General features: G+C 36.7%; 2 protein-coding genes across 3 annotated transcripts; one reads left to right on the forward strand and one right to left on the reverse strand.

Annotated features, from left to right (window-relative positions):
- Positions 1-4: 4 nt before the first annotated feature.
- Positions 5-18,421, reverse strand: BORA (BORA aurora kinase A activator). Its single transcript, XM_085058451.1, has 12 exons — positions 18,297-18,421; positions 17,580-17,750; positions 16,371-16,477; positions 13,987-14,032; positions 12,506-12,587; positions 11,327-11,392; positions 10,521-10,577; positions 8,097-8,314; positions 6,573-6,726; positions 4,973-5,574; positions 4,452-4,583; positions 5-2,978 (listed from the first exon to the last, which is right to left on the reverse strand). Exons 2-12 carry the CDS (start codon positions 17,733-17,735, stop codon positions 2,823-2,825), a joined length of 1,776 nt encoding a protein of 591 aa, XP_084914577.1. The 5' UTR covers positions 17,736-17,750; positions 18,297-18,421; the 3' UTR covers positions 5-2,822.
- Positions 18,422-18,637: 216 nt separating this feature from the next.
- MZT1 (mitotic spindle organizing protein 1) lies at positions 18,638-21,906 on the forward strand. 2 transcript variants are annotated; one of them, XM_085058463.1, is made up of 4 exons: positions 18,638-18,773; positions 19,788-19,933; positions 20,049-20,111; positions 21,355-21,906. In XM_085058463.1, exons 1-4 carry the CDS (start codon positions 18,725-18,727, stop codon positions 21,376-21,378), a joined length of 282 nt encoding a protein of 93 aa, XP_084914589.1. In that variant the 5' UTR covers positions 18,638-18,724; the 3' UTR covers positions 21,379-21,906. The 2 variants fall into 2 exon arrangements, with proteins under 2 accessions (XP_084914589.1, XP_084914597.1); XM_085058471.1 differs by lacking the exon at positions 20,049-20,111.
- The last annotated feature ends 3,022 nt before the right edge of the window (positions 21,907-24,928 follow it).

A 24,928-nucleotide genomic window follows, 5' to 3' on the forward strand; every position in this document is an offset into this window, starting at 1 on the left:
CATATTAAAGAAATGTCTTTATTCTGTTTCACTACTCAATTTACAATTAGACATGTTAAAGGACTCTCATTAAAACTACTGATACTAATTTACTGTAAACAATGACCATTTTGTGCAATGTGTGCCAACCAATGCATTAAGAACAACTACAGAAACAGAATGGTCAAGTGATTCCCATGGTAATTTGCACAATAGGTTTCTTCTACAAATCAATTGTACAAACATAATAAAAAAATAGGCATGTTTTCATAAAATAAATATTTCCCATCTAACTGAAAACTACAAAACAGGACAAATACAGACAATTGAGTTGGGGGGATCCTTAATCACTTCTTACATTCACCCATTTCTGCTGTTACTTTTTTCTTACCTTTAAGAAAACATTAATATAGGATGAAATTAAGTATTTCAGTGATTGCTTTTTTACTTGTGGATACTTGAAAAACCTCTGATCATTGAACATACTATAAAAACAATCAAAACGTTTAGTAAAAAGCAAAACCAAGTCTTAATTACACATATAACTCAAAACAATTCAGAAACAGATCATAATTTGGACTACCCTGCTTAACGTTCATTCAACTTACATGACTGTTTAAGTAATCACAATTGCAAAAATAAGTATTTTGTACAGTCCTTTCAATTGATTATTGTTAAAGAAAATTATAATGAGAAACAGAAATGACAGAAGGTCATACATAACCTTTAAATCTCAGACAAGCTGTATCCTGCTTTTGAGTGACAAAACGTGGAAGCTAAAGCTAAGAACATTTTGAAGGCCCTATTCTATAAAACTGATTTTCCAGATGTCCGAGTTAATTTCCTACTTTTAACAAAATTCATCCCTTAACAGTAATCAATTCAGTGTATTTCCAGCTCGTAGTAGGACACTGAAGATCATGAAATAGATAACATAAACACCAGATTGCATTGCTGTCAATCCAATATGCATTACAGAAATAGTGATTAAATTGTTACAGAAGTAAAAACGATGCATATCATGTTTGCTCATTAGATTTCTAAACTAAATTTTTTTTAATATTTATTTTTGCAATGTAAGAACTACAATCAAGTGATAAGGATAGAAGTTTCCCATTTTCTTAAATATGCTTTTCAGAAAGCCTTCACTAGGAAATTATTAATGAAAATATTTCAAGAACTGTTCTATTCAAACACACAGCTCTCAGGTCTAACACACTGATTTTAATGCTATGAGATTCTGTTCACAGCTCCCCTTTTGAGATTTCTTTTAAATGCTGGCTTGCCCTCAAATTTAGGTCTGATCAATAGGTTTCAGGCCTAGTGTGCCAAAAGCTGCTCATCAGCCACCATCTATCACTTTGGTACAAGCTTTTCTGTGCGTTGTGGAATAGAACAGAAAGCAGAACTTCCATCTTGTATCCTGGGACATCCTTGCTATGAAGAGAGAGGAGGACTCCTTCACCTGGAACACTTGTTAGAATGGACTTCTCTTTTTCTTTAATCCAACAAAGTTTACCAGAGCTCTACACAAACGGAGCCCAGAAATCAGTGTATCCCTTATCTCGTCTTCCCCTCTTAGTCACTAGGGCCACAAGATTACCATATGGATTTTTCCCCCCATTCACATTTATAAACTCCAGAAGGTTATTTTAAACCAATATAAGCAAACTTAACCAAATCTGATTTGATTACACAAAGGGATTTCTGGTTTTCTGGCCCTCCTCAATCTATCATTTTAATTCACTGATGGTTTTCTTGAAAGGATCAAAGGTTTGCTCATATTAATACTTTTTGTAATAAATGGCATGCAAAATTTAATTACATTTTTAAGGATTTATCTAAACATTTTGGTAATTTCTATAAGGAACATAATAATACTGGAAATTAAACAGAAGAGAAAAGTAAAAGTGTAATAGTTTGCTTTAAAAGAAGAAAGGCTGCACCATTTTCTTAGTGATGTACTGAGACCAATGAATTTTATTGCACCTTTTTACGTTCCTTCCAAAGGGTACCAGAGGATCAACTTGGACACAAGTATTCTTCAGAGATGCTGGTAGTGTCAGGTGATCAACCCCAAGTTTAGTACTAATGCAATTACTAGAACAACACCACTATCTTTTAAGGTAACCAATAATACATTTTACCGAAGTACCTGGTAAACTTAACTGACAGATCACAGATTTCTGTGAAACCAAGGAAAAAGCTGTTCAGAGAACTACTGACCAGCTTCTTTTGACATAAAGCTTACTTTATATTACTGAGTGAACTAAACTTTGGTGTTTGCTCTCATCACACCCCCAGCAGTTCACTTCTGTCCAGTGACTTACTCTTGGTACCAGTGCTACTATTTATGAAGCCACACAGTAAATCTGGCTGGAAAAAAGCAATCCAAATCCAGACTAATACTCCTTTGTTTTTTCGTTCCCACAAAGGAAAATGTCCCTCATGACTTTAGGAGGGACAAATCTTTAAATGTAGGCGGTTTTGCAGTTATATTGGTTCCTATGCTAGTTTTCCTGCTCATGGAATCCACCCTAATCACAGAAGTAATACAATTCTGAAGAAAGAACTATTGTTTCTCTTTACAAAGTCTAGTCCCCTTAACTTTCAAAAAGGATTGCTTAACGATACCAATACATTTCTTAATAAGACCTGAAAAATCTCACATTATTTCAAAGCTCCCTTAATATATACCAAACAGTTTATTACATTTGCATTAGAAAAGCAAAATAGTATGTATAATCCAGGTAATTGAGGTCATATGTATAAAAATTTATTAGACATCACAGCTTAAATTCTCCATCAGAAAACTACATACCACTTTTGTGAAATCCCTGACCTTAATTTTCATTTTTATGTTTCCAAGCAGAAATGTTGCAAGTTGCATTTTGACCAAATATTGTGTTATGTGTTTTAACCTTTTGGAAACAGGATAGCTTCTCTGGAGATTTTGCTCTCAGCAACTGATTATCCTTATGGCTCAAAGCAGAACACTCCTAGGTGAATAAGAAAAAATTAATTTTAAAACCATTTTAACAGCAACTTTCCCTAAGAAACAAGATCCAGGCTTACACTCTGCAAATTTCAAGTATAGTAAGCACCTTAAGTACCAACTCTACCCTCCTGAAATAAAAAAGAAAGGAAATAACACATTTTCTCTTCACAGATCATTGAAACATGCTGTCTGCAAGAACCACCTCATTTCAAGGGCTCACATGCTCTAAATGACCCAGACTTGAATCTTTCAGCCAGCAATGTCTGTGCTTTGTCCTTTTCATTCCCTGGGGGTTCTCAGTTGTAAGAGCTACATGAAGCACTTAATGCCTTCCCACTTGAATCCTAATCTAAAATGCAAAATTTGGTTTAGTCAGGTCAAAGACTAATGGTGGGAAAAGGCAGCTGCATGACACTGGCAAGGTTTGACACTAGGACAGGTTTGATACCAGATAATTGATTCTGGTAAGTACATTCACACGTAAAATCCATGTCCAACAGGGTGACTGGGGCAGCATCTTAGATGGGTATTTTTAGAAGTTAATGACAAAATATCCATCTATGCTTCTTGTAAGGGCACATTTGTCTGAGTCTTAAATGAGCAGAGTTTAAAATTGGATGTCAGTGGTCTGTAACACACTATCAGTCTGCACTTCACCTTGTCAGAGAAGTGGCTTTTAGCATGTCACATACAGAAGTGAAGTCAGGGCTGAAGGGGCCTTCTTGAGGGTTTTTTTTATAATCTGGTACTAATGGTTGGTACTGTCACCTCTTCAAAGACTTTCAAGATGTAACAGATCATAAACTACTAAGTTTGTAGCACCATGAGAGCATCATTACTGAGAGGAGATGATCTCTGCTCTCTTCTCCAAAGGAACTAGCCTTGCTTCCAATTCTCTGGAAGAACTCCTTCCTATCCATCACACAATTAAGGGGTTATGGATATAACTTGCTGGATATGTATTTTGGTAACTTGTTTTTCAGATAGGTCATCAAAGGGCTTGTGGTCAAAAGACTGTACCAACACAGAAAGTTCCCCACCAAGTCATCATGCCAGGTGTGGTTTAGGAAACTTGACCCTAAGTTTACAAAAATTAGCAGCAGACAATTTTTCCCCATAAATTCTCCACAGGCACATGTTTAAAAATTTACCAATAAATGAAGCAGCAAGAACAAAAGAAACAAAAATAAGAGACAGACTACAATAGTCATGAGCAGCCTCACTACTACTATTCATCCATATACCTCAGTTTCCCCCAACCAACCTTTGCTTTTAGAATAAAACATATTAATTTTATTGCCAGTTTAAGATTTGTCCTACATTTATTCAACATAGTATCTGAAATGAATCTACATTAACATCTTTATTATCACCTGACAGGCTCTCCCCTCAGGCTCGCTGAAACCAAATAAAATGGAGAACAGATACTTTAGATGGGAAGCCTATCACTTTTTTACCACAATTTAACTCCTACCTTTGTTCTAAGCAGCTGAGATTTATTCTGAAACATCACAGTATTCACATCATTTTCTCTGCAACTGTTTTCAGACCCCGCAGTATCCATAATACTGTTTCCACAAGTTTGTGTATTGTAACCACTGTCCACCTGAAATCAAAAACCAGGGCTTGAAAAATGTACTGTATGTAATTTAACCCAAAGAAATCCCTCAGATTTATGATTTACATTTGATTAACAGAACTTAATCCAACAAACCAACTATGACTAGTTAATAACAAAAGCAAATTGTAAGCAGGTCTGTCACAATTAGTTTGGATCAAGCTAAATATGCTACTGTACACAGCAACACAAAAATCATTATAATTGCTATACTAACTCCACTGAAAGAGGGGATGGAGGGAAAGGAAAATAGTCACAATACCACCTGCATGCCATATCCAATGAGAGAAAATAACAATTACTTCCAAATTAGCGTATGTATTCCAAGATATGTTGAGCTCAATTTTACAGAGAAACAAAAAAAAATTTGTTTTTACCTGAATACTACTGCTGTCACAAGGAATTGCGCTGCTTTCTGCAAGAGGTGACATACACATCCGAGAGCTTTCAATACTGAAAGTAATGCCTGTCATAAAGCTGGTCATTGGTGTATTGCTACTACCAATTGTTTCTTTTATCCAAGTGTTTTCCTCAGACACTTCAGCTGCATCAGCCATGTCTACAGTATTATTTTCCTTTAAGCCTTCTATATCCTGAAATGATGACAACCTTTGATGACAACCTTCCGAGTGATCTGGTGCAATCGACACAGTTGCCACCACGAGATGTGTGCCACGTGCAAAAGTATCACTCTCTTCCTGACATAAGTTTATTCCATTATCCATTTCTGGGAACCGAGCTTCTGCTGGCGAAGTGTTTTCCTTGTCTTCCTCATCCTCATCATGATTCTCAACTGCAATTGGTATTCTAATGACAGAAGTCTGATATTGGGCAGTTCCTCTACAGGCTCCAAGCCTCATGGGAGAGCAATTTTTAATTGGAGAACAACCATCTATGTAAGGACTTCTTGTACTTGGAGATGTCATTCTATTTGAGGCAGAAGGAATATCTGGAGAACGAAATGTAAATTTCCTTTGGTCTGAAAAAAAAGAGAAAAGTTTAACTCCACCTAATGTCTGATAGAAAAACTCATCCTTCTCAAAGCCCTACAGTCCATTGAGTAATTTGAAGCCAGCTACAGAGTATTTCAGTGACCACTGTCTTCCAACCCAACCAACCAAACATCCCCAAAAACCAAAACAACTACCCATACATTCCAATTACCATGATAAAGGAAACTTTTTATACCATTTTTTTCACCAGATTTGCTTTTTATGACATGATTTGCTGTATTGGAGGCTATGTATTTTCAAATGTCATTATTATACAGTATGCAAAGGAAAATGTGTGAAGGCTGGTTCTGTGGTTTTTTCCTGAACAAATATCAATACACAATCTATGGGCACTTAAATTTTTAGCAGCAATGAAGTTTTAGATCAGACAAGTGAGGAAACATCTATGCAATCTCCACATATAGTGGTGCAAAATACCATTATTCAAAATGCGTAAAAATCATGTAAAAACATGCATAATCACGTATAAATAGGGAATTAAGCCTTATCAGGTACAGACATGGCATGAAACACTGCCATCTTCTAGAGCAATGAGGAAACAAAATGGGATTTCTTCACTAGTCATTTAATTTCAAATACTCTTCATGATGGCATGATCTGAAAGCTCAAGCTAAACATTCTTTGTCCATTGATATTAAAATGCTTCAGATTGGGCCAAATCAAATTGTAACCTGACTCAGTTCATGCACGTGGCTTGAAAACCCCTCCCACACTAAATTAACCCTTTTAAACTTCTTTTCATTCCTGTTAGGTCTCAATGCCTTCTTCGAAAATATTTTCCCTAGTTGATCTGTTGCAGGCATATACATTTCATTATTTCACACATTTCACTGAGGACAATGCTGGTCTTCCAAGCACAAGAACTTTGTTCCAAACAGACAGAGGTTCCACTAAATATTTACAATTTTTTATAATAAAAATATATTACTCAAGATAGAGTAATACATATACAATTAAACCATACCTGAGAGTGGCGTTTTCCTTATGTGAAAAGCAATTGGTGAAAAAGCAGGAGAACCATTATGTGCAGGAGACCCCTCTGGAAACGGGGGACTGGTTATACTCCCCAGACTATAAGCTCTTGTTCCTCCCTGAATAGGACTTGATGAAAACTGACCCTTCAGAATAAAAAAAAAAATCAAAACCACAGACAATTATTTTCATTATGTAAACTTCGGCTAATATTTATATATAAAAAATATATACATATTAGCCAAAGTTAAAAATATGTATTTATTAAAATATATACATATATAAATATATAAAAATATATACATATTAGCCATAAAAATATGGCAGCACTGGGAATGACTAATCCTTTACAATGACAATCTCTATCATTAGCCTAGCTTAAGTATTCCAGTTGCAGGTCTTCACCTGGACCTTATGCCTCCACACATGAGAAGAGAGCAATGGACTCAAACTGTCATGTAATACCAACTAGGACTATTTTATCCATTATATTTAAGAACTATGAGAAACATAAATAGAGAATTGATGTTATCTGTGTATCAAGTCAAGTGTTTAATCTGAATTTCTTACTCATATCAATGCTGATGAAAGTCAGCCACTATTTATACTTTAATATAATCCATGTTATTTACTTAATTCAGCAACAAAAGTATTTCTCCTTAAGAAAATAGTGGTCATGACCTTACTTAAGACTATCATGCAAAAAAAGAAACAAAACAAAAAACAAAAAATGAACCAAACAACAAAAAAACCCAAACAACAACCAAAAAAACCCTAAACCAAAACCCCCCCCCCCATCACTTCTGGCATTATAATTATATTGTAGGAAGTCTTTACTAGGTTATCTTTATTTTTTAAGCTACACTATCCTAGTGTAGGTAGGTTTTTTTCCATGCACTTCAGCCACCAAACAAATGAAATCATATCACCTAAACCACTTTAGCTGCGCTCTGTCCACATGGGGATAAGGTTCATTTTGCTTAATTTAAAAAAAAATAGACATTATGTTCTGTGTTCTAATAAATGTCTATTCATCCGCAAACTCTGGCCAATGAGAAACAACTGCACTTCGAAGATCCACAAGTCATTTCTTCCACTATAAATGAGTTTAAAAGGTATAAGGGAAATAATTACATCACATGTTCATATCAACTAGTATTGCAGACAGCAATTCACAGATTTAAACAGGATGGTTTTTGTATAAACATTTTATGAAAAAACAAAAAGTTTCAACATGCTTTCATCAAGTCTTTTGTGTGCTTTAATTCCTATTTCATAACAAAAAACATAATTCCCTACACAAAAGAAAAGGAGCATAAAATAATTTGAAATAATAAAAAGTCAGTAATATATTCTTTCAAGCCTTTTCTGCTCACATTTTTTTTCAGAATTTGGAATTTGAAAAAAGAAGAAAAAAAAAAAATAAAGAAACCAAACCACCATCTTTTAGTCTAACACATACTCTCTCTCATAAACTATATCCCACCCAGCTACACCCACAAAACAGGCTACTTACTGAACTTGATGTGTCCAGAGGGCTTCTGCACCGTACTGGAGATAATTCTATTGAACAAAGCACTCCAAGTGGCTGACTACCACATGGGCTATGCAGAGAAGGGGACAAACATGCAGATACATTCCCATTTTCTTCTAAAAACAGCTTTCTTCTGAGTGATGAAGAGCTCAGATTTTCCTGAGACTGATCTGCAAACTCATCAGTTCTAAAATATTCACCTAGAAATGTGGGGGGGAGAAATTGTTTCCAGTAAGAAAGCAGAAAACCCTCCAACATTTCACTACAGAGACATATATAATTAAACTAAAACATTTAATCCAATTTACCAATACAGCAACTAATTAATCTAATTAGGTACCTATCCCAAAGGATTTCTTGTCATCCCTACAAAAAGTCAACTCAGTTTACTAAGGCTCCTTCCACTTCTGCCTATCATCTGTTAATACTAAAGACTGAATTAAAAAAACTAAAAAACATTGGCTTGTATTTGCTTACTGGTCTTTTCCCAGAACTGTATTATTTCTCACATCTGAGCTGTAAAACACAGATTATTTTACTACCCAAGCAAACATAAGAGTCTTTTCCAGGTCTGCTGTTACGGCCCAAGCAGCTGAGATAGAACTCAGTGCCCTTGAGAATGTGGAGGATTGGGATGAAATGGGAGAAGTGCCAGAAGAAAGTGAAGAAGAGATGGATTATCCCAGCAACCTCCCAGAAAAGTATTACAAATAGTATGAGCCGTTATCTCTCCCCAACCACTCGACGCCTGCATATCTCATGGTTAGACATTGGTAAATTTAGACTGTAAATTACTTGTATTCACTTTTCTATTTGTTCTGAAAACTTGTAAACCCGCCTCGTTATATGCCCTTATAACCTGTTGTAGAGCCTTTGTTCAGGGCTCTTCAGATGTCTCTCCAAACTCTCCTATCCCCTATGTAACCCCCAATAAAGCTGAAGAGACCTCATCTCGTCCCCTCGCCTGAGCCGACTTCCAGAAGCCCAAATTCATCTCCTGTGTTGCTCAAAACAGCCCTTCTCCCCACTGAAAGAACTTTCCTGTGGCATTTAAAGCACTTCTGGTTATGACTTCAGAAGTAGCCGCCGCAGTCTGCTATGTGTTTTGATAATCTTCATAATACATCCAGAGGTAAACCAGCTTGGACTAGAAGAAAGTCCAAGCAGTTAGCAGTTTACAGTAGGAAAGCACAACAAAAACCCATCAAAATATGCTCAGATTTACCAGATTATTTTAGATTTTTTGCTCGTATTCTATTCTAATTGGATATTCCTTGCAGGAAAAATTTTTCATGAACTGCCAAATTATGTGTTGATGGAAGCATTTGTTAAGACAAAAACCAAAGGCAATAGATATGGTTCTATTTTGTTGGCCCACAGTCAAGGTTTTGAATTTCAGTACTTGGATAGAAGCATGCAGCCAAAAAGGTCTGAGCTGGCTGTACCCAGTGTTCCCACCTATGAGCTGTAAGATTTGGCCCTTCCAACCCGTTTGCCTGAGCAGGTAGCAGCAATTGTTTGATGTAGTACTTATAATCAGACAGTTAATTTGAACTCTTCCCTCTTCACTCAGCAGTCATAGCTTTTTTGCCACCACACAATTTCTAGTCCCCTCCATGGCCTCAGGTACGCTAAAGGCAGAGTTACAGCACAGCTCTACTCAAGACAAGGTAGGGCTTTGAGCCTCCTGTAAACCAAACAGCTCTGTGCTAAGATAAATTACTGCTCAGTTTGGGGGAGGCACAGGCTATCTTCTGCTTACTACCTTCCAGATATTTAAAACTGTTAACCAATTTCATAGAATCCTAGAGCACCCTGAGTTGGAAGAGACACACAGGGATCTTTGATGTCCAACTCCTGGCTCTGTGCAGGACCTCCCAAGAGTCACACCATGTGCCTGAGAGCATTGTCTAAATGCTTCTTGAACTCTCTCAGGCTACTACTGTGACCACTTCCCTGAGGAGCCACTTCCAGTGCCCAACCACCCTCTGGGTGATGAATCTTTCCCTAATATCCAACCTAAAGCTCCCATGACACAGCTTCAGGCCATTCCCACAGGTCCTGTCACTGTCATCAAAGAGAAGAGATCAGCCTGCCCCTCCTCTTCCCCTCATGAAGAAGTTGTAACTGCAGTGAGGTCTCCCTCAATCTCCTCCAGGCTGAACAATTTCCAGCTGTCCTCCATATCCTTCCTTTTTTTATCTTTACGTCCACACTCAAATCATACAATTTAAGTCACATATCCCATGCAACACACAGTAACTGTCTATTTAGAACACATACTTAAAGCTTTCATTCATACATTTTGTTTTCAGTATTTCACAAGACAAACACCCAGCAAATAATACTAAACCAAATTTTCTACTTAGATATTCATAATTAAATTTAGATATTGCAATGACATACCTAGTATTTTCTCTAAATTAAAATCCACTGGCAAAGATAGTACTGTCTGACAAGCAGCTGCAATGAATAAAACAAACAAAATTAGCTTACAATGGCCTATTACTAAAGCTGTAGAAACAAAAATTCACTTTCAAACTGCACTGCAATTTGAGCTATTTAAATTACAGTTGCAATAAGCAAAAGTGTTAGTTAAAGTATGATTCTGATTTGACAACACTACATGCAGCACACTAGGCTTAGAGATAAAACCCAAGAGTTTTAAGAATGCCTCTCTAGAGGCTTTTATGTTAACTAAGAGAGGTCTCTGAAGAAAGGAAGTATTCCAAAGGAAATGTCAGAAAAATCCAAATACTCCAGGGAAAATCACTACCTATTTATCTAAAATGATGTAGTTTAAAAGATGTATTAAGATTTCCAATATTTATTTGGCACAGAAAATAATCAAGATTCTCTAACCCAAAACAATCCAACATGTTAAAGGTTTCTTGAAATTGTGACCTACTTGTAAACCTGAAGCTTACATTCACTTCTTAATCCAGAAAAAGTACACACACTAAGTTGGAAGAAATGCACTCCACAGTCTACAGGGGACTTAATTTTTTACTTGAAAAAAATACAACAGAGTATAATAGAATTAAATTAGTATGAGAAATGGATATTAAAATTAATAGTACCATACAGTTCAAGGAAAGCTAGTTCTACAGAAATATTAACAAATAATTCCCTTTTGAAATTAAATAGCCATTAAAAATGGGTTATTTTTCTTCAGAGAAAGCGTGTCATTTTATGCATTGCGTTTCACTCACCGTTGCTTTTCCCAGGCTGCAAGCTCAGCTGTCTTCCAATTGGAGAAATGTTATTTATATCTATGGCTGTAAAACACAGAACTTAAATTAAAACATGCACTGCACATAGTTTTGAAATGTAGCAACACTAAGTTAGAATACTTAATACAACTAAACAAAATTTTTGCATCAAAGTTTGGAAGAGATCAGAAAGGAGTACTGAAAAAAGGTTACCATTATAACTATCAATAGAATTTTAGCACATTTCTATTCCCAAAAAAGCTTAGTGAAGTAGCATTAACATTGCTCAAAACTTTTGTATCCTCCTGTCTCTACATGAGAGAGCTTTAAAACAAACTAGTTCATGCTTAGCTAAACAGGCTGTGTTTAAGTAAAACACATTTCCAGAAAATCATTCAGTCTGGACAGGAGAAAGGGGAAGAAATACTTCATCTTTTTTTATACAGCTGAAGAACATATTAGACCATTTTCTTTCACCATTCACTTTAGCAGATCTCAGATTATGCCTTATGTTCTCTGCCCCTAAAGTGACAACCTTACAATTGACAATTAAAAATACACCATCCACAAGTTTCTGGATGACATTTGTCCATCTTGTAATCCATTTGTTATGTATTCTGCTGGTTATATATAAGTGTCAGTAAGAGCATTAAGAATAAAATCTAACAGTGGCATAAATGAAATAAACTTAGAAAACCCACAACTAGTGGCAGTGAGCTAGCAGGACACTAAGATGACAACAGGAATTTATGCAGCAAGTAAGGGTAAAAGAATACAGAATTCCATTTCCAATATGCTTATATGGTGAGGAAAGCAATTGGAATAACAGGATGTGCAAATATCTGAAGAAAAAAAGTGAAGTAGAACACTTGGCTTTTACCAGTGTCCACACAGCAAAGTCACATGCATAAATTTAAATTGGTTGCAGACATTTTAATAAAATAGAAAAATTTAAGAACTAGGACCAAGAAGATCAAAAAGGAAAAATTATATAAGACTTTCAATTAATAAATAATTTTTAAACAAAGAAAGCACTCAGAGACAACAGCTGAAAATCAATCAGTTGTGCCATATGTTATCACTGGCTCTTAAAATTTAAATTGAGGTTGAAAAAAAATTATGCTCATTAACTTCTCCAAAAGCTACATTATTTTGGGTGGACACACAAAAGCAACTTACATTTAGTCGAATTCAACTGAGAAACTTGCTTGCCTTCATGTTCAATCCAAGGAGAAGGAACTATGAGTTTTTTTGTGAAAAACTGGAGTAGAATAAAAACAAACCATCTCAGCACATTTTAAAATGTTCAACTTAAATTTAGACTAGCACCCTGAACAAGAAAAAAATGTAGAATATTTCATTATTTTAGGCCCCAAGAGGTTAAAGAAAAAAAAATTTGATTTGAAGACTCCTACACTCTTTATGACACATAGCACCTCAGATCTTTCAAGTCTGCATAGTGAAAACGACATACAACTTTCATTTGACAATAATTACTCATTTAAAAATTGAATTGTCACTACCATGCTTCTTCCACAGTATTTAAAATAGTTATTTTCAAATTTTCAGTTTGCTAAGTTTTATTTTGACAATTGAGCTATTTCACAGAAGTGATAAAGAGACACTGCAGTAACAGTAAAAGTGATAAACCAAGGCTTTTTGGCATTATTAGAGTTAGTGTATTTGGCTAAATTGGTTAGTGGTAAAACACTCATGAGAACTGGCACTTTGGTCTTTTTCTGTGAACCAGAAACTCTATCATCACAGCTGCACTGTGGAACACCCTGATGCTGAGGAGATTAACGCTATCACAAAGCTTCAAGAAACACATAGCAAATCCTGTTCTCACAATAAATGCAAGACGCTTAATAAATGAAAAACACTCAGCTTGAAACATGCAACTATTAAAGGCATAATTTTAATCAGAAACAGGGTTTCAAACTGTTCAGTTGCATAATCCACTAGGTTAAACCTCACAAAGAGGAAATATCTTTTTTAATGCAAATTTAGAACAACAGAGCATCTTAGTTGCAGATCAACTACACAGCTCCTTTACAGAATTATAAAATATACTTTTTGTATATAAACTGATAGACTTGCCTACCAGAGCCGTATTTTATTTCCTTTTTTTAATTGAAATAGCATTGAAGATTTCTGTAGTGAGTATTTTAAACCCTTTACTGTTCCTCCTCTGCTAGACAAATGAATAGTGAAAAATGAAATGAAAAATGGATGGAAAGATACAAGCTACCAGAATAAAGTCTTCCATCCAACTAAGCAGACTTTGGAAGAAATAAAAAAAGATCACAAAAATTCTGCAATATTTTTAAAAATGCAGTATTACTCCAACAGTTACTGTAAACCCCCAAATTCTCAGTCTGAAGTTAACTATTTGTAAGTGTTATATTATGGCTACATTACCACTAGCCAAGAAACACAAAAGAAAAAAAAGAATCTGTTGTTTTGACCTATGTGTGGCTGAGAGAAGATGGGAAAGAAAAAGTGTGTGTGGATTCCAACCACAACTGCAAGGGATGAGGGTGCAAAATTACTTTCTCACTGAAATATAATCAGCTTCTGGGTTTTGAAATCCTGTAATAGACATGGATCTTTTCTGTAGACAAAATAAATCAATATTTGATAGCACAAAGGTTTATTACCTCCTCAATAGCTTTTTGCCTTCTGTCTTCTGTCTCCTTATCAATTCTAAGTGACAAATGAAAAACAACTCAATTATCAAAACCGTCATGTAAGTAGGAAAAAATGTAAAGGCCAGCCATATAATAATTTATAGATGCTTAAGAGAAACTTTATAAATTAATTGCACTAAACCCTGAATCTTATTATGTTTTTACTCTTATGTGCAATAATCTCATACCATAAATTTGGAAATATAATTGCACTTTTCAATTCAGTTGATTTGAGAAAGATCTGTACTATTTATAAGTACACATTTGCAAATATTCTGTTTACTCAGCATGTATGGACAAAAACTTAGCAATAACTGATCTTCCAAAATAATGTCATACGAATATATTTTACCATTAAACTTAACATGAGATTAGACTTGCACTATAAACCCAAGCAGAATAAAAAACTGAGCTGTAAGGAATAAAAGGGCAACTGAAGACACTTCTGGAATTTGCACACTCATTCTTGATGCAGCCCACTTTCTCAGAACAGTTCTCCCCAGTTAAATACGTAGTCTGCCACATTTTCTTGATTTTAGAATACAGTATCATATTTCAATTTCTAACCACACATATATTCCCTTATGCAGCTTTTAACTTAGTTTAAGAACTAAGTTAAAAGCTGCATAAGGGAATATCACTTAGTTTAAGAAACGGCCACATTCAAGCCTGACTTTCAGGTATTACTATGTACTTCATCGTAAAATTTTTTGAAGCTTATTGGTGACTATCGTTGTCTTAGCTGAATCACACAATACTTTCATACACAGTCAGTATATGTGAAATACCCTTAAATAATTTTAGAAATCTGTCAGATAAGATATTATTAGCTACACAAGCACACACAGATGTGCAAAATACATAAACTCTCACAGCTCTCTCTTTCATGCTTATCTGACTTAGAATATATCTGCCATGTTTGGACATGCCACCTTCAGTTATGTCTGTTTAGATGATGCTAAAGTGACAGTTCTATGGAGAATACTTGCAGAGCAAATCTTCCAAAAAAAAGGCACATAATCACTCTGTGTATATACATATATATATATATATATATATATATGCACTGAAACGTGTAAGCACAGACACAGCAAATCTACACACATGATGTGAAAAAAGAAAAAATCACAGTGGGTATAAAACAGTGGGACAGACTGAAAGGACCCAGTAAGACAATGCATATGGCTTATGTGTCTACGGGCCACGTCACTCACCATCACTGGAATTGTCACCCAAGCCATCTACATTTAAGCTAGTTTGTCTGAATAAGGTTCCAGAAATATGATCAACTTGCTAAAAATATAAAGCTTAATAATGTATAAAAAGCATTAGAGTCTGAAACCTACTGGCTGCTAGAAGAAGGAAACATTAATACCTGGTGATTCAGATACAGCTGAGGACAGTCTATAGTCCTATAGCTATAGTTATAGTCCTACACCTTTTATTATTCAGAAAGAGAGATGTAGGTTCAGTCAGACATTCAGAACAGTAAGTCTGCTTCACAGTATTTTTAATGGTGAGGGTGTTGAAACACTGGAACAGATTGCTTGGATAAGCAGTAGATGCCCTATCCCTGGAAACATTTAAGATCAAGCTGGGTGGGACGCTGAGCAACCTGATCTAGACAGAATTGGTTTATTATTCTATTCCCACAGTGCTTCATGCCATGAGGATCAATTTTTGTGCAAGGTTGTATCTGAGAAATGTACAGAAGAGTCTACAGGATTCACCATTAAGGCCTTCCCTTGGCATGTCATTCCCTACTACCAGTGTGTAAAATTATCCCTCAAAGTAAGTTCCAAATGCCAAGACTGCTTTACCTACCCATTTTCCTCATGCAAGTTATTTTTGGAGAAAGGAAAAAAGGTGTGATAAGGTCCCCAAACTACTCCGAGTAACTTGCACTGGTCCCCCCTCCTTCACATTAAGTCTAAGTCTATACCTTTCAAAGACACTATTGGCTTCCCCAGCTAGCTTTCCCAGGTCTACCCTTCTGCAGGAGCCCCAAAGACCAAAAAAGACTCACTATGGAGCATTTTGAGAAGATAAACTGTGTTGTAACAAGGAGCAGAAGAGGCAGCCTGGTAACAATCACTGGCAAGACATTTTCTTGATTCTGCTTTTATCTGGCTGTCTTCCAAACTGTGATCTGAGTGGATCCACAGTTCTTAACATTAAAAGGAAGCCACACAGAGGCAGCCTCATCTAAATATTATAGCCACACAATGTAAAAAATTATGTTAAAAGATTTGAATAAGAAGTCTTTAATGCTATGCTGAAATATTAATGAAAGAAAAGAACAGTGTTCTAGTATTAAAGCTAAGTTAGCTGCATAAGAAGAGATGGGAAGTTACCTAGCACGGCTCAAATACATTCCTTGGCGTCGAATGTCTTCGGAGTCAATTTCCACAGGATTTATTAGAGCAAGCTGATCAATAGACCATCTAAATTTTCCTGGTGTCTAAAAAAAGAAACAGGCATCTTAATGCTTGCTATTCTAAAAAGATAAAAATAAAACCACAGGACAAATCTCAACGGAACAATACAATCATAGCTTCCATATAGTTTCTGTCAAAGACAATCAAGTGTTTCTATTTAAAAGATTTACTTTAAAAAAAAAGAGTAAGTCAGTCAGGCTTCGTATCCTGGTAGTGGTTTTACAATGATTTAAAAGCTAATATTAAGTGGAAGGTTACAGCTGGTATTTACAAATTGAGGTGTCCATTTCTTCTCAATTTCTGAGGACAGGTCTACTAAAGATACATAAGTTGGGATAAAATTAAATTGCTTCTTGATTTCCACAGTCCAAACTATGGTTCTGTGAAAACCCAGCATCTATACCTAACCCAAATTATCCAAATAATAAAGCAGTCTTCCTTTCACTTCCCATTTCTAAGAAGACTAGAGTTGCAGCACCATGTACAATCTGCAAAGTCTCCATGCATAATGCACAACAAAATCCAATTCAGAAATAAAGCAGCTTCACCCCTTTACTTAACAAAGTACTGTACTTTAATTACAAAGTACTGCTCAAATGTTTGGAAAGTTATCTAAAAAGTGAGTCTTTTTAGTTTCATTAGCACAGTATCCTCTCTATTGCTTATCAGAAAATAATTTCAGCTGCAAACCAGTATATAATTTGCAACTAAAGAAAAGTTTTAGATACACAGAATCATTGATTTGAATACACAAAAAGCTTATAATAAAAGTGCAATTAAATTTTATTTGCAACCAGCCTGCTTAGCTTTTAAGTAGAAAGTGGTTTCTCCAATTTAAGTGGGACCAGCACACCACATCCAACAACAGTTCTTTATCTACTTTCTACTGGTTTTAGCACTCAATCACTAATATCTAAAGAGAAAATAAATCTAGGAAGGGAGGAAGATTCAATGATAGTATTTAAAAGCAACATAGTTCTGTAAAGAGAAGAAACTCCAACTGCCACCAAAATTTCTTAGCTTGGTACATATGTTAAAGAACACTAAATAAAATACCCTTTTGAATGCATTTGAAAATAGTAGCACAGTATCTGCACAGTTACATAACTAAAGACTAGATCTTACAGATGAGGATTTTGTTGACTTAAAGATCGAAGGACTGGAGACAATCTGCTCCTGAAGAGTACAGTAATCACTGGGACTTTCAAAAGGATTCAGGATTGGGACTCGTCCTGGAGTTTCTGGTGTTATCTGCATTTTAGCTTCTTCTGTATCACCCATAACACTAAGCTATACCTGAAAAAGAGAGAAGGAGAGCAAAATTAAGGAGAGCAATGAAATCATATTTTTGACCCTAAAGGCTCTGGGAAGAGAGAATTAATAATTTTAAGGCAGCAGCAATATTTCAAAAATTAACAAAAACTGAATTACTTATGGCTTGTACCTGCTGGCATAAAGTTGATAAATAAGGCTGGTACGAACAATTATAAATAGAAACTATGCAAACGAGATAAGAAAGAACATGAAAATGGTGATTTAAAAAAACCCAGTCAAACGCAAAACAACAAGCAAACGAAACAAACAAACAAACAAATCCAACAAACACACCAAAAACCTACAACCAACCCCCGAAAGAGACCGACCGGCCGTGCCTACACACGGGCAGCCCGGCGGCTCCCGGCAGCGATAACGCCCGGGCAGCTCCCGCTCCGCCCTGCGCCCCAACGGCACGGGGCAGCCCCAGCCGCGCGGAGAGCACCGCCGGGCCCCGGCAGCTCCCCGCCTGCGGCCGCCAAGGGCACGGGAGCCCCGGGGAAGCGACCCCGCTCAGCCCCTTCTCACACTGCTCCCCGGGACGGTGCCACCGCGCCGAGCCGCTCGCCGCTGCCCCAGGCCCCCACCGCCGAGGAGGCGATGCCGGGGACGCCGGGAATGCCGGATAAGCCGGAGATGCTGGGGACGCCGGGCACAGCCACCTGCCGCCGTTACCAGGCCGCCGCCGCGCCTCTCCCGCCGTGACGGGCGGCCCTTTAAGCTACCCCGCCCCCTTGCGGATCCTAGCCAATCACGGCGCGCGGCGTGCTCCGCCGGGCCAATGGCAGGGCTCCCCCGCTCTCGAACGGGCCAATCGCCAGGGCCGCCGCAGCACGAATTCAAAGAAAGCCCGCCCCACGGGGCGTCACGTGGTGCGGGCGGGGCGGGGCCGGGCTGCGCCCTGAGGAGCGCGGGGCGTTCCGGGGCGTTCCGGTTCCGGGCGGCGCGGGGTCGCCATGGCGAGCAACGCCGCCAGCCTGAACGCCGTGAGGGAGACCATGGACGGTGCGTGACCGCCGGGGCAGGGGCGCGGGCTGCAGGGGAAGGGAACGCCGGGCCCCGCCCTGGGCCTGGGCACGGGCGCCTCTCCTGGGCAGAGGCGTGCGGGTTGCGGCTGCTGAACGATGCGGCGCGAAGCACACTATTTCTCACTACGGGTAACGCCGTGTCTGAAACTGTTCCAACAGCCGCGGAATGCGAATGCCTTTGGACCTCGCCTGGCTTTTCTTGGCTTTGGTTTATTTATTTTTTTTTAATCTAGCTAAATATTGAATATAGTACACTTTTTATTTTTTTATATGCATATGTATATATATATATATGTACATCTGTATATATATATATACACACATATGTATATATAAATGTACATATATATATATTCTTGTGCATGGCTCATGTCACAAAACCAACGTGAGCTGCAAAAAAAGCCCTCAAAACAACGCAAACAATAATATAGAGAAAAGCCTTTGAGAACAGCAGTCGGTGTTACAGAAATAGAATGGTTTCTGATGTGAAGAAAGCCCCAAAACCCAAGTACTTTTTTGGGATGGGAGTGTGAGAGAAGTGGCTCTGCGAGTACTGGGAAACATTTTGGGGATTGATAAGGCATGAGAAATGTGAGCAGGTGAGTAGAGTTCAGATGCTCACTTTCAGCTTGACTGTGAGGAATCAAAGCTGGAGTGCAAAAGCACAGTGTTCTTATAGCCTGCCTTTTACCTCATTGCCAGCCATGCTAATTGTTGAATTCTTCGCTTACTTTTTTTTTACTTTTTCAAAACCGATTATCTGGTATTAAATTTCTTAAACCAGGAAATCGTGGTGTTTATGTTAGAAACTGCAGCTTTTAGCTTATGCTGGGAAGCTGACCACAAATGTCAAATTGAAGTTCAAACAGCAATGGACATCTGCCATGTTCACACTGTACTGTAGAACTTAGATGTTGATGAAGAACAATTTTGATCATTGAAATTTCATAGTCTATAGGGACTAAAGTGCTTTCATTTTTTTCTGTTGCAGTTCTGTTTGAGATCTCAAGAATATTAAACACTGGCTTGGATATGGAGACCTTGTCGATTTGTGTGCGGCTTTGTGAACAAGGGATAAATCCAGAAGCATTATCATCTGTTATTAAAGAACTGCGTAAGGCTACAGAAGCTCTGAAGGTAATGCTCTGGTTTAAAAAGCTTACAAAGTTGTTTTTAAGAGGCAGATGTACGTGCAACTTGCTATACTTCAGTTTATAAATTGTACTTTGATGTGACTTATTTTTAAATCAAGGAAATGAACTGTTCAGTAGAAGAGGCAATGAAAACAACTGAATTCAACATGAAGCAGGAAATGGTATGAATGACATGTTTTCTACGAGTAAAATTATTAGGTTAACTCTTCCAAAAAAAAGAAACCACAACCAAAACTCAAAAATTTTTATTATGGTCACCATTTGCCCCCTTACCTCCATAATGTTACAAATAAAATTCTCCTTTAACCAATATCACCTAATTTCTACAACCTCAGATCTAATAGTATGCAGCAGTACTTGTATCAGGTACATGCAGCTTATTAATGTAATCTTAACATACTGCTTTTACCCTTTTACCAGTGTTTTGAACCTTTCCAAAGACCAACAAGAGTGGATTTTGTGATGTGTATATATAGGGCTTTTCATATATGAATATTCACCTGTTTAACTAGTAGAGGGTAACCATGGTTTAAAAAAAAATCTCACTTGGCTTCTAAAGGATTTTCATTCTTTATTGTGTACTTAAACATCACAGTCATGATTTTTATATTTTGGTTATTTTTGGGAGGCAGAGGGGAAACCTATATTTTGCTCTTATTCTGGAAGACTGCCTACTTTATTTTTAGCTTAACATTTTTCTATACTCGTGCACATTTTGTACTTCTGTCTATGCTTCAGTGTGTGCTTACATATGCTTTTAACTGTATGTTAGTAATTGAGGGCTGTTTTACTTCTTCCACTGCTTTTACTGGTTTACCATTCCTGTTGCTATCCTTTGCCTGTTTGTCCCATAGATAAGGGGTTTTAAACCCAAAGGTTTAAACCCAAAGGTTTAAAACCAACCAGTGTGAGTCTTCAACAACTATGCCTTGTTGGTTGGGTTGTTATTCAGTAATAAAAATACTAATGTTCTTATATAATTGGTAGTGTAATATATGCAGTTATGATTATCGTTATTCTTCTGAATTTTGTGTCAATCACTTAATGGGATGCATGGGGTAATAATTACCATAAATTATATAAAGTAAACTCCAAAGGTAGCTATATTTATGTATTTGAGCCTTTCTTGAGAGTATTAGGGTAAAATGTACAAGATAAAAGCTGCTCAGATAACAGGACATAACACAAGCAAACGGCAGAGTCTCTTTCAGTAAAGAGTAATGGCAGTCAGCAGCATCATTTTTTTTAAAAATAGTAGTGTTCATTAGAGAAATTTTCACAAGTAGCTTTTTTTTAGACCTTTAATTTCTATAGGTAAATTAAAAATGCTACAATAAAAGATTAAATTTAATCTACATGATGTCTCTTTTGGTGACTTGCAATAATGTTTTTTTCTGTTTCTAGGCCGCTGAAAATATGACAAGCTGACATGGTAGAAGATCTCTGCATGAGAAGAATGCCAAGTTAAAGTTAACAGGAGATCTGAAGATTGACACTATTAAGAAAAAGAATGAAATAAGTGTATGTGAAGGTTTTAGAGTATTTCTGTAATATTCTTCAAAAGAATGGTGTGTATTATAGCTTTGATGAGTTTTTAATAATATAAGTTCAGTGATATTATTACTTGGTATTTTTGTGAACTGTTTGTGAATGAGTGCAATTGCTCTTATTTGGCATCCAGTACTTCTAAAATCATGCCAGATATTGCACATTTTTTAGATTTACTAGTGTGTGCCAACAAATATTGTTATAAAGAGTGTAGCTTTGTTAAGGCATCATTTAGAAATGTTAGTACATCCTGGGTTTTATCTCTTGTTGTGATGAAAAACTACATGTTCAATTTTAGTCTTGCTTTATGCTCCAGATAGGAATGAAGCCCATACTGACTTTATTTTAGAATAAGGGCACTAACTTAAGTCTCAAGCTGAAAGTAATAAATAAAGCTTTTTTTTTTTTTTTTTTACAAAGTAGGTAATGAATTGTCCTTTTCATTTCGATTCAAAATGCTGGGGAAACTGTTTAGCTTTAAAAGGGTGAAGCACATTTGGAAATGAAGCTGAAATCTTAGTTAAGCGGAAAGTTGTATTTGTGCAGAGATAAAAAGTTCTTTCTACTTTAAGAGTTCACATCGTATACACTGCGTCATAGCTCTACAAAAAGAAATAAAGGAAGCTAAATACTTCATATTGCTGGCTAAGAGAATACAAAAATATGTATATTGCACTGAATCCCTTACCTTTATTTCCAGTTAGCCTGACCAAAAGTCATTTCAGGAAGATGCTGTAAAACCTTCTGGATAACCAAACCGGGGAATTTTTAAGTGGTGTCATTTTGCGCACTCAGAGCATCAATTTATAAGGGATTTTAAATGTTCATAACTTGAATATTGGCTGTATGACAATATATTAACAATGACATTTAACTTAGGAAGTCTGAAAATTCAGCAAAATATCAGGAAAACTCTAGGTCAGATCAGCATAAACAAGCAATTAGTTCTCTTAATTTTCTCTAGACTCAGTAATGCATGTCAAAAATGAGAAAAGACTTGGGGAGCATTCTCGCTGGTCTCAGGAGTCACATCTAAGTCTGTGGTATTTCTCTTCTGTAACTTAAACTCTGAAAGTTTTCTGTAAACTATAGCAAATGTACCCAAAATAATAATGAAATTTTATTAGAATGTATGTTTCTGCTGGTGCATTTCCTTTTCCTACATTGCCAGATCTTTGGGTAATACAGGAAGTCTGATGACTTCCCTTGAATGTCACTCTATTGATTAGTTTGCATTTATGTATTTCCAGGGATTTTTCTAACTTGCTAGCTTGATCTTTGGTTTGGGTTCAATATCCTTGAAATGCTTAAAACGAGCTTGCAACTGCAATATGAGAATTTATACATAATTTATATAATTAGATATAATTTTTGAGCTGTACAGTAAATTGCATCAGTAAGCTTAGAGCTTTTACGTACTCTAGACATTTTCAGGTAGACCATTTGTAATGCAGAATTATATAAGGGCATGTCTTTGACATTGAAAACCCCAATTTGATGTCTGTAAAACTAAAAATACATTATTTTTCCTTATGTGGAACTAAATGGTAACATTGGTTACTTAACATACTAAAGGGGGAGCATGGTTTTTTTAAAAGTGGTGTGAGAGAACTCCTGACAGCTTCTGGTTTGGGGCACCATCCATAAAAAATACAATAAGTATTTTTTTTCTTCTTCCTGGTGAGAAATAAAAAAGAAATTCTCTCTAGTAGGAGGTTTCATACTGGAAATATTTGTGCTGCAAGGTAAGTCTATCACTTTAATGGCATCCCCACAGTGTGAACGTGAGTGCTCAGTCTTAGCACTGATGACTAAGAAGTCTTGTCTGCATTTATAACACACATCACCTTCTCCTACATTTAACCAAGAAGCCAAGCAAACAGCACGTGCTTTTCCTTTGTGCTCCTTACTTACGTGCTCTTGGAACTCCTGAGAAGATAAACATAGGAATATCTATACAGGTCCTGATCAAAGTTGTTTCTTCTAACACAATAGCTTCTTTTATAGTCAAAGGCAGCTGCCAGAGGAAGGGTAAAAACAGTGCAAGCACAGTTGGTTGCTTTTCTTCTGTGTTCTCCTGGCTTCTAAATGTCTTCTATTCCAGGCTTTCCTGAACATCATATGGTTTGTCTATTAAGCAGTTTTCAAAGTTATTTTTTCCAGTACTTGTCTAGTTTCCTTTGGGCTATATATGCTTCCTGAATAATGGCAACCTTTATCAATTGATGTCTGTTGCATAAACAATTGCCACTTCTTGTTCATTTTCAGCCTGATTTTCACTGGTTTAGTTTAATGTCCCTTGCACAGTAAACTTACATCTACCATGCCATGTTCTGTGGATATATAAGCCACCTTTAAATTTCCTCTTCTAAACTGAAGTGTATTAGCATTTGAGTGACCAAAAGCGTGGAATAGCTTCTGTATTTACTGTCCTTTGAAACTTTTCTGGGTCTCATATTATTTTCTGAGAAGGGAACGAAAATTGCACACGACGTTAACACTGCAGTTAAGTACTGGGCTGCTTGATTACTTTCTTGTTCTTTCTTTCTCTTCTAGTTATTTGACTTGCTTTTTAAATTTGATTTGAATGTTCAGCTGTTTTCATGGTATTATCTATGGTAAGTGCAGGATCTCGCTCTTGTAGAGGTATAAGCTCAGAGGTTATTTTTTCATATGTGGAGACTGTGGTTGCTTATGTCCACATTCATAGTTTATTTGTGCTGAATTGCATCTGCCAGTTTTTCCTAATTGGTCTTCCATGTGTTTCTGCAGTTCATCACTGTTTGGTAGTAGTCTAGCTACTGTCACTAATTTTACCATTGGGAAATTTTGTTGATTTTTTTCCTTTTTTGAGGTTAATTGTAAGTAAGTCATGCAGCACAGAGTGTATCAAAGACTGTAAAGGACCACTGGTGACCTAGGGCAGGAGCTGAGCATTTATTTTCATTCCTTTTCAGTGACTGAATAAAAATGCATCATTCTTAAATCACATGTCTTAAGTGTCAGTTACAGCAACTCTCACTGTGAGAGTTTAAGCACAGTTGTGAATCCAGTCCTGCAAAGAGCGTGGCATGCTTTGTAACTATTAGGATCCCTAATGTTCTGTCCCACCTGCTGCTCTCTAGGTGAGCAAATACTGTTTCAATCCTAGATTGCTTTTTGATTCAATCAGCTAGTTCCTTCTGAGTTTAACTTGTGTGCTGTTGCAGGCACACTTTTATTCCAGGGACTTCTCCCAGCAGGCTGCATACCAGAGCCTTCTGTTCTTCCCCAACATTTTCCACCTTCAAACATCCCATCTGCTTTTACATGCTCACAGTTTCATGCTGTAGAAACAATGCAGTCCTTATTATTTGAATATACCTTAAATTAAAAGGTACAAAAAATGACAATAACCTAAGACTCAGCAGTGACCCATGATGTAGTATGG

The sequence above is a fragment of the Lichenostomus cassidix genome, chromosome 1 (genome assembly GCF_008360975.1).
Source record: "Lichenostomus cassidix isolate B80296 chromosome 1, HeHo_3.0, whole genome shotgun sequence".
Lineage (NCBI taxonomy): Eukaryota > Metazoa > Chordata > Aves > Passeriformes > Meliphagidae > Lichenostomus > Lichenostomus cassidix.

Coding starts and splice junctions, on each gene's coding strand:
- BORA (XM_085058451.1), bottom strand. CDS start 17,735: ATGGGTGATACAGAAGAAGCTAAAATGCAGATAACACCAGAAACTCCA. Junction 10,578..11,326: donor GCAGCCTGGGAAAAGCAACG/GTGAGTGAAACG, acceptor TATTCATTGCAG/CTGCTTGTCAGACAGTACTA. Junction 2,979..4,451: donor CTCAGCTGCTTAGAACAAAG/GTAGGAGTTAAA, acceptor TTATTCACCTAG/GAGTGTTCTGCTTTGAGCCA.
- MZT1 (XM_085058463.1), top strand. CDS start 18,725: ATGGCGAGCAACGCCGCCAGCCTGAACGCCGTGAGGGAGACCATGGAC. Junction 18,774..19,787: donor CGTGAGGGAGACCATGGACG/GTGCGTGACCGC, acceptor TTTCTGTTGCAG/TTCTGTTTGAGATCTCAAGA. Junction 20,112..21,354: donor TCAACATGAAGCAGGAAATG/GTATGAATGACA, acceptor TTCTGTTTCTAG/GCCGCTGAAAATATGACAAG.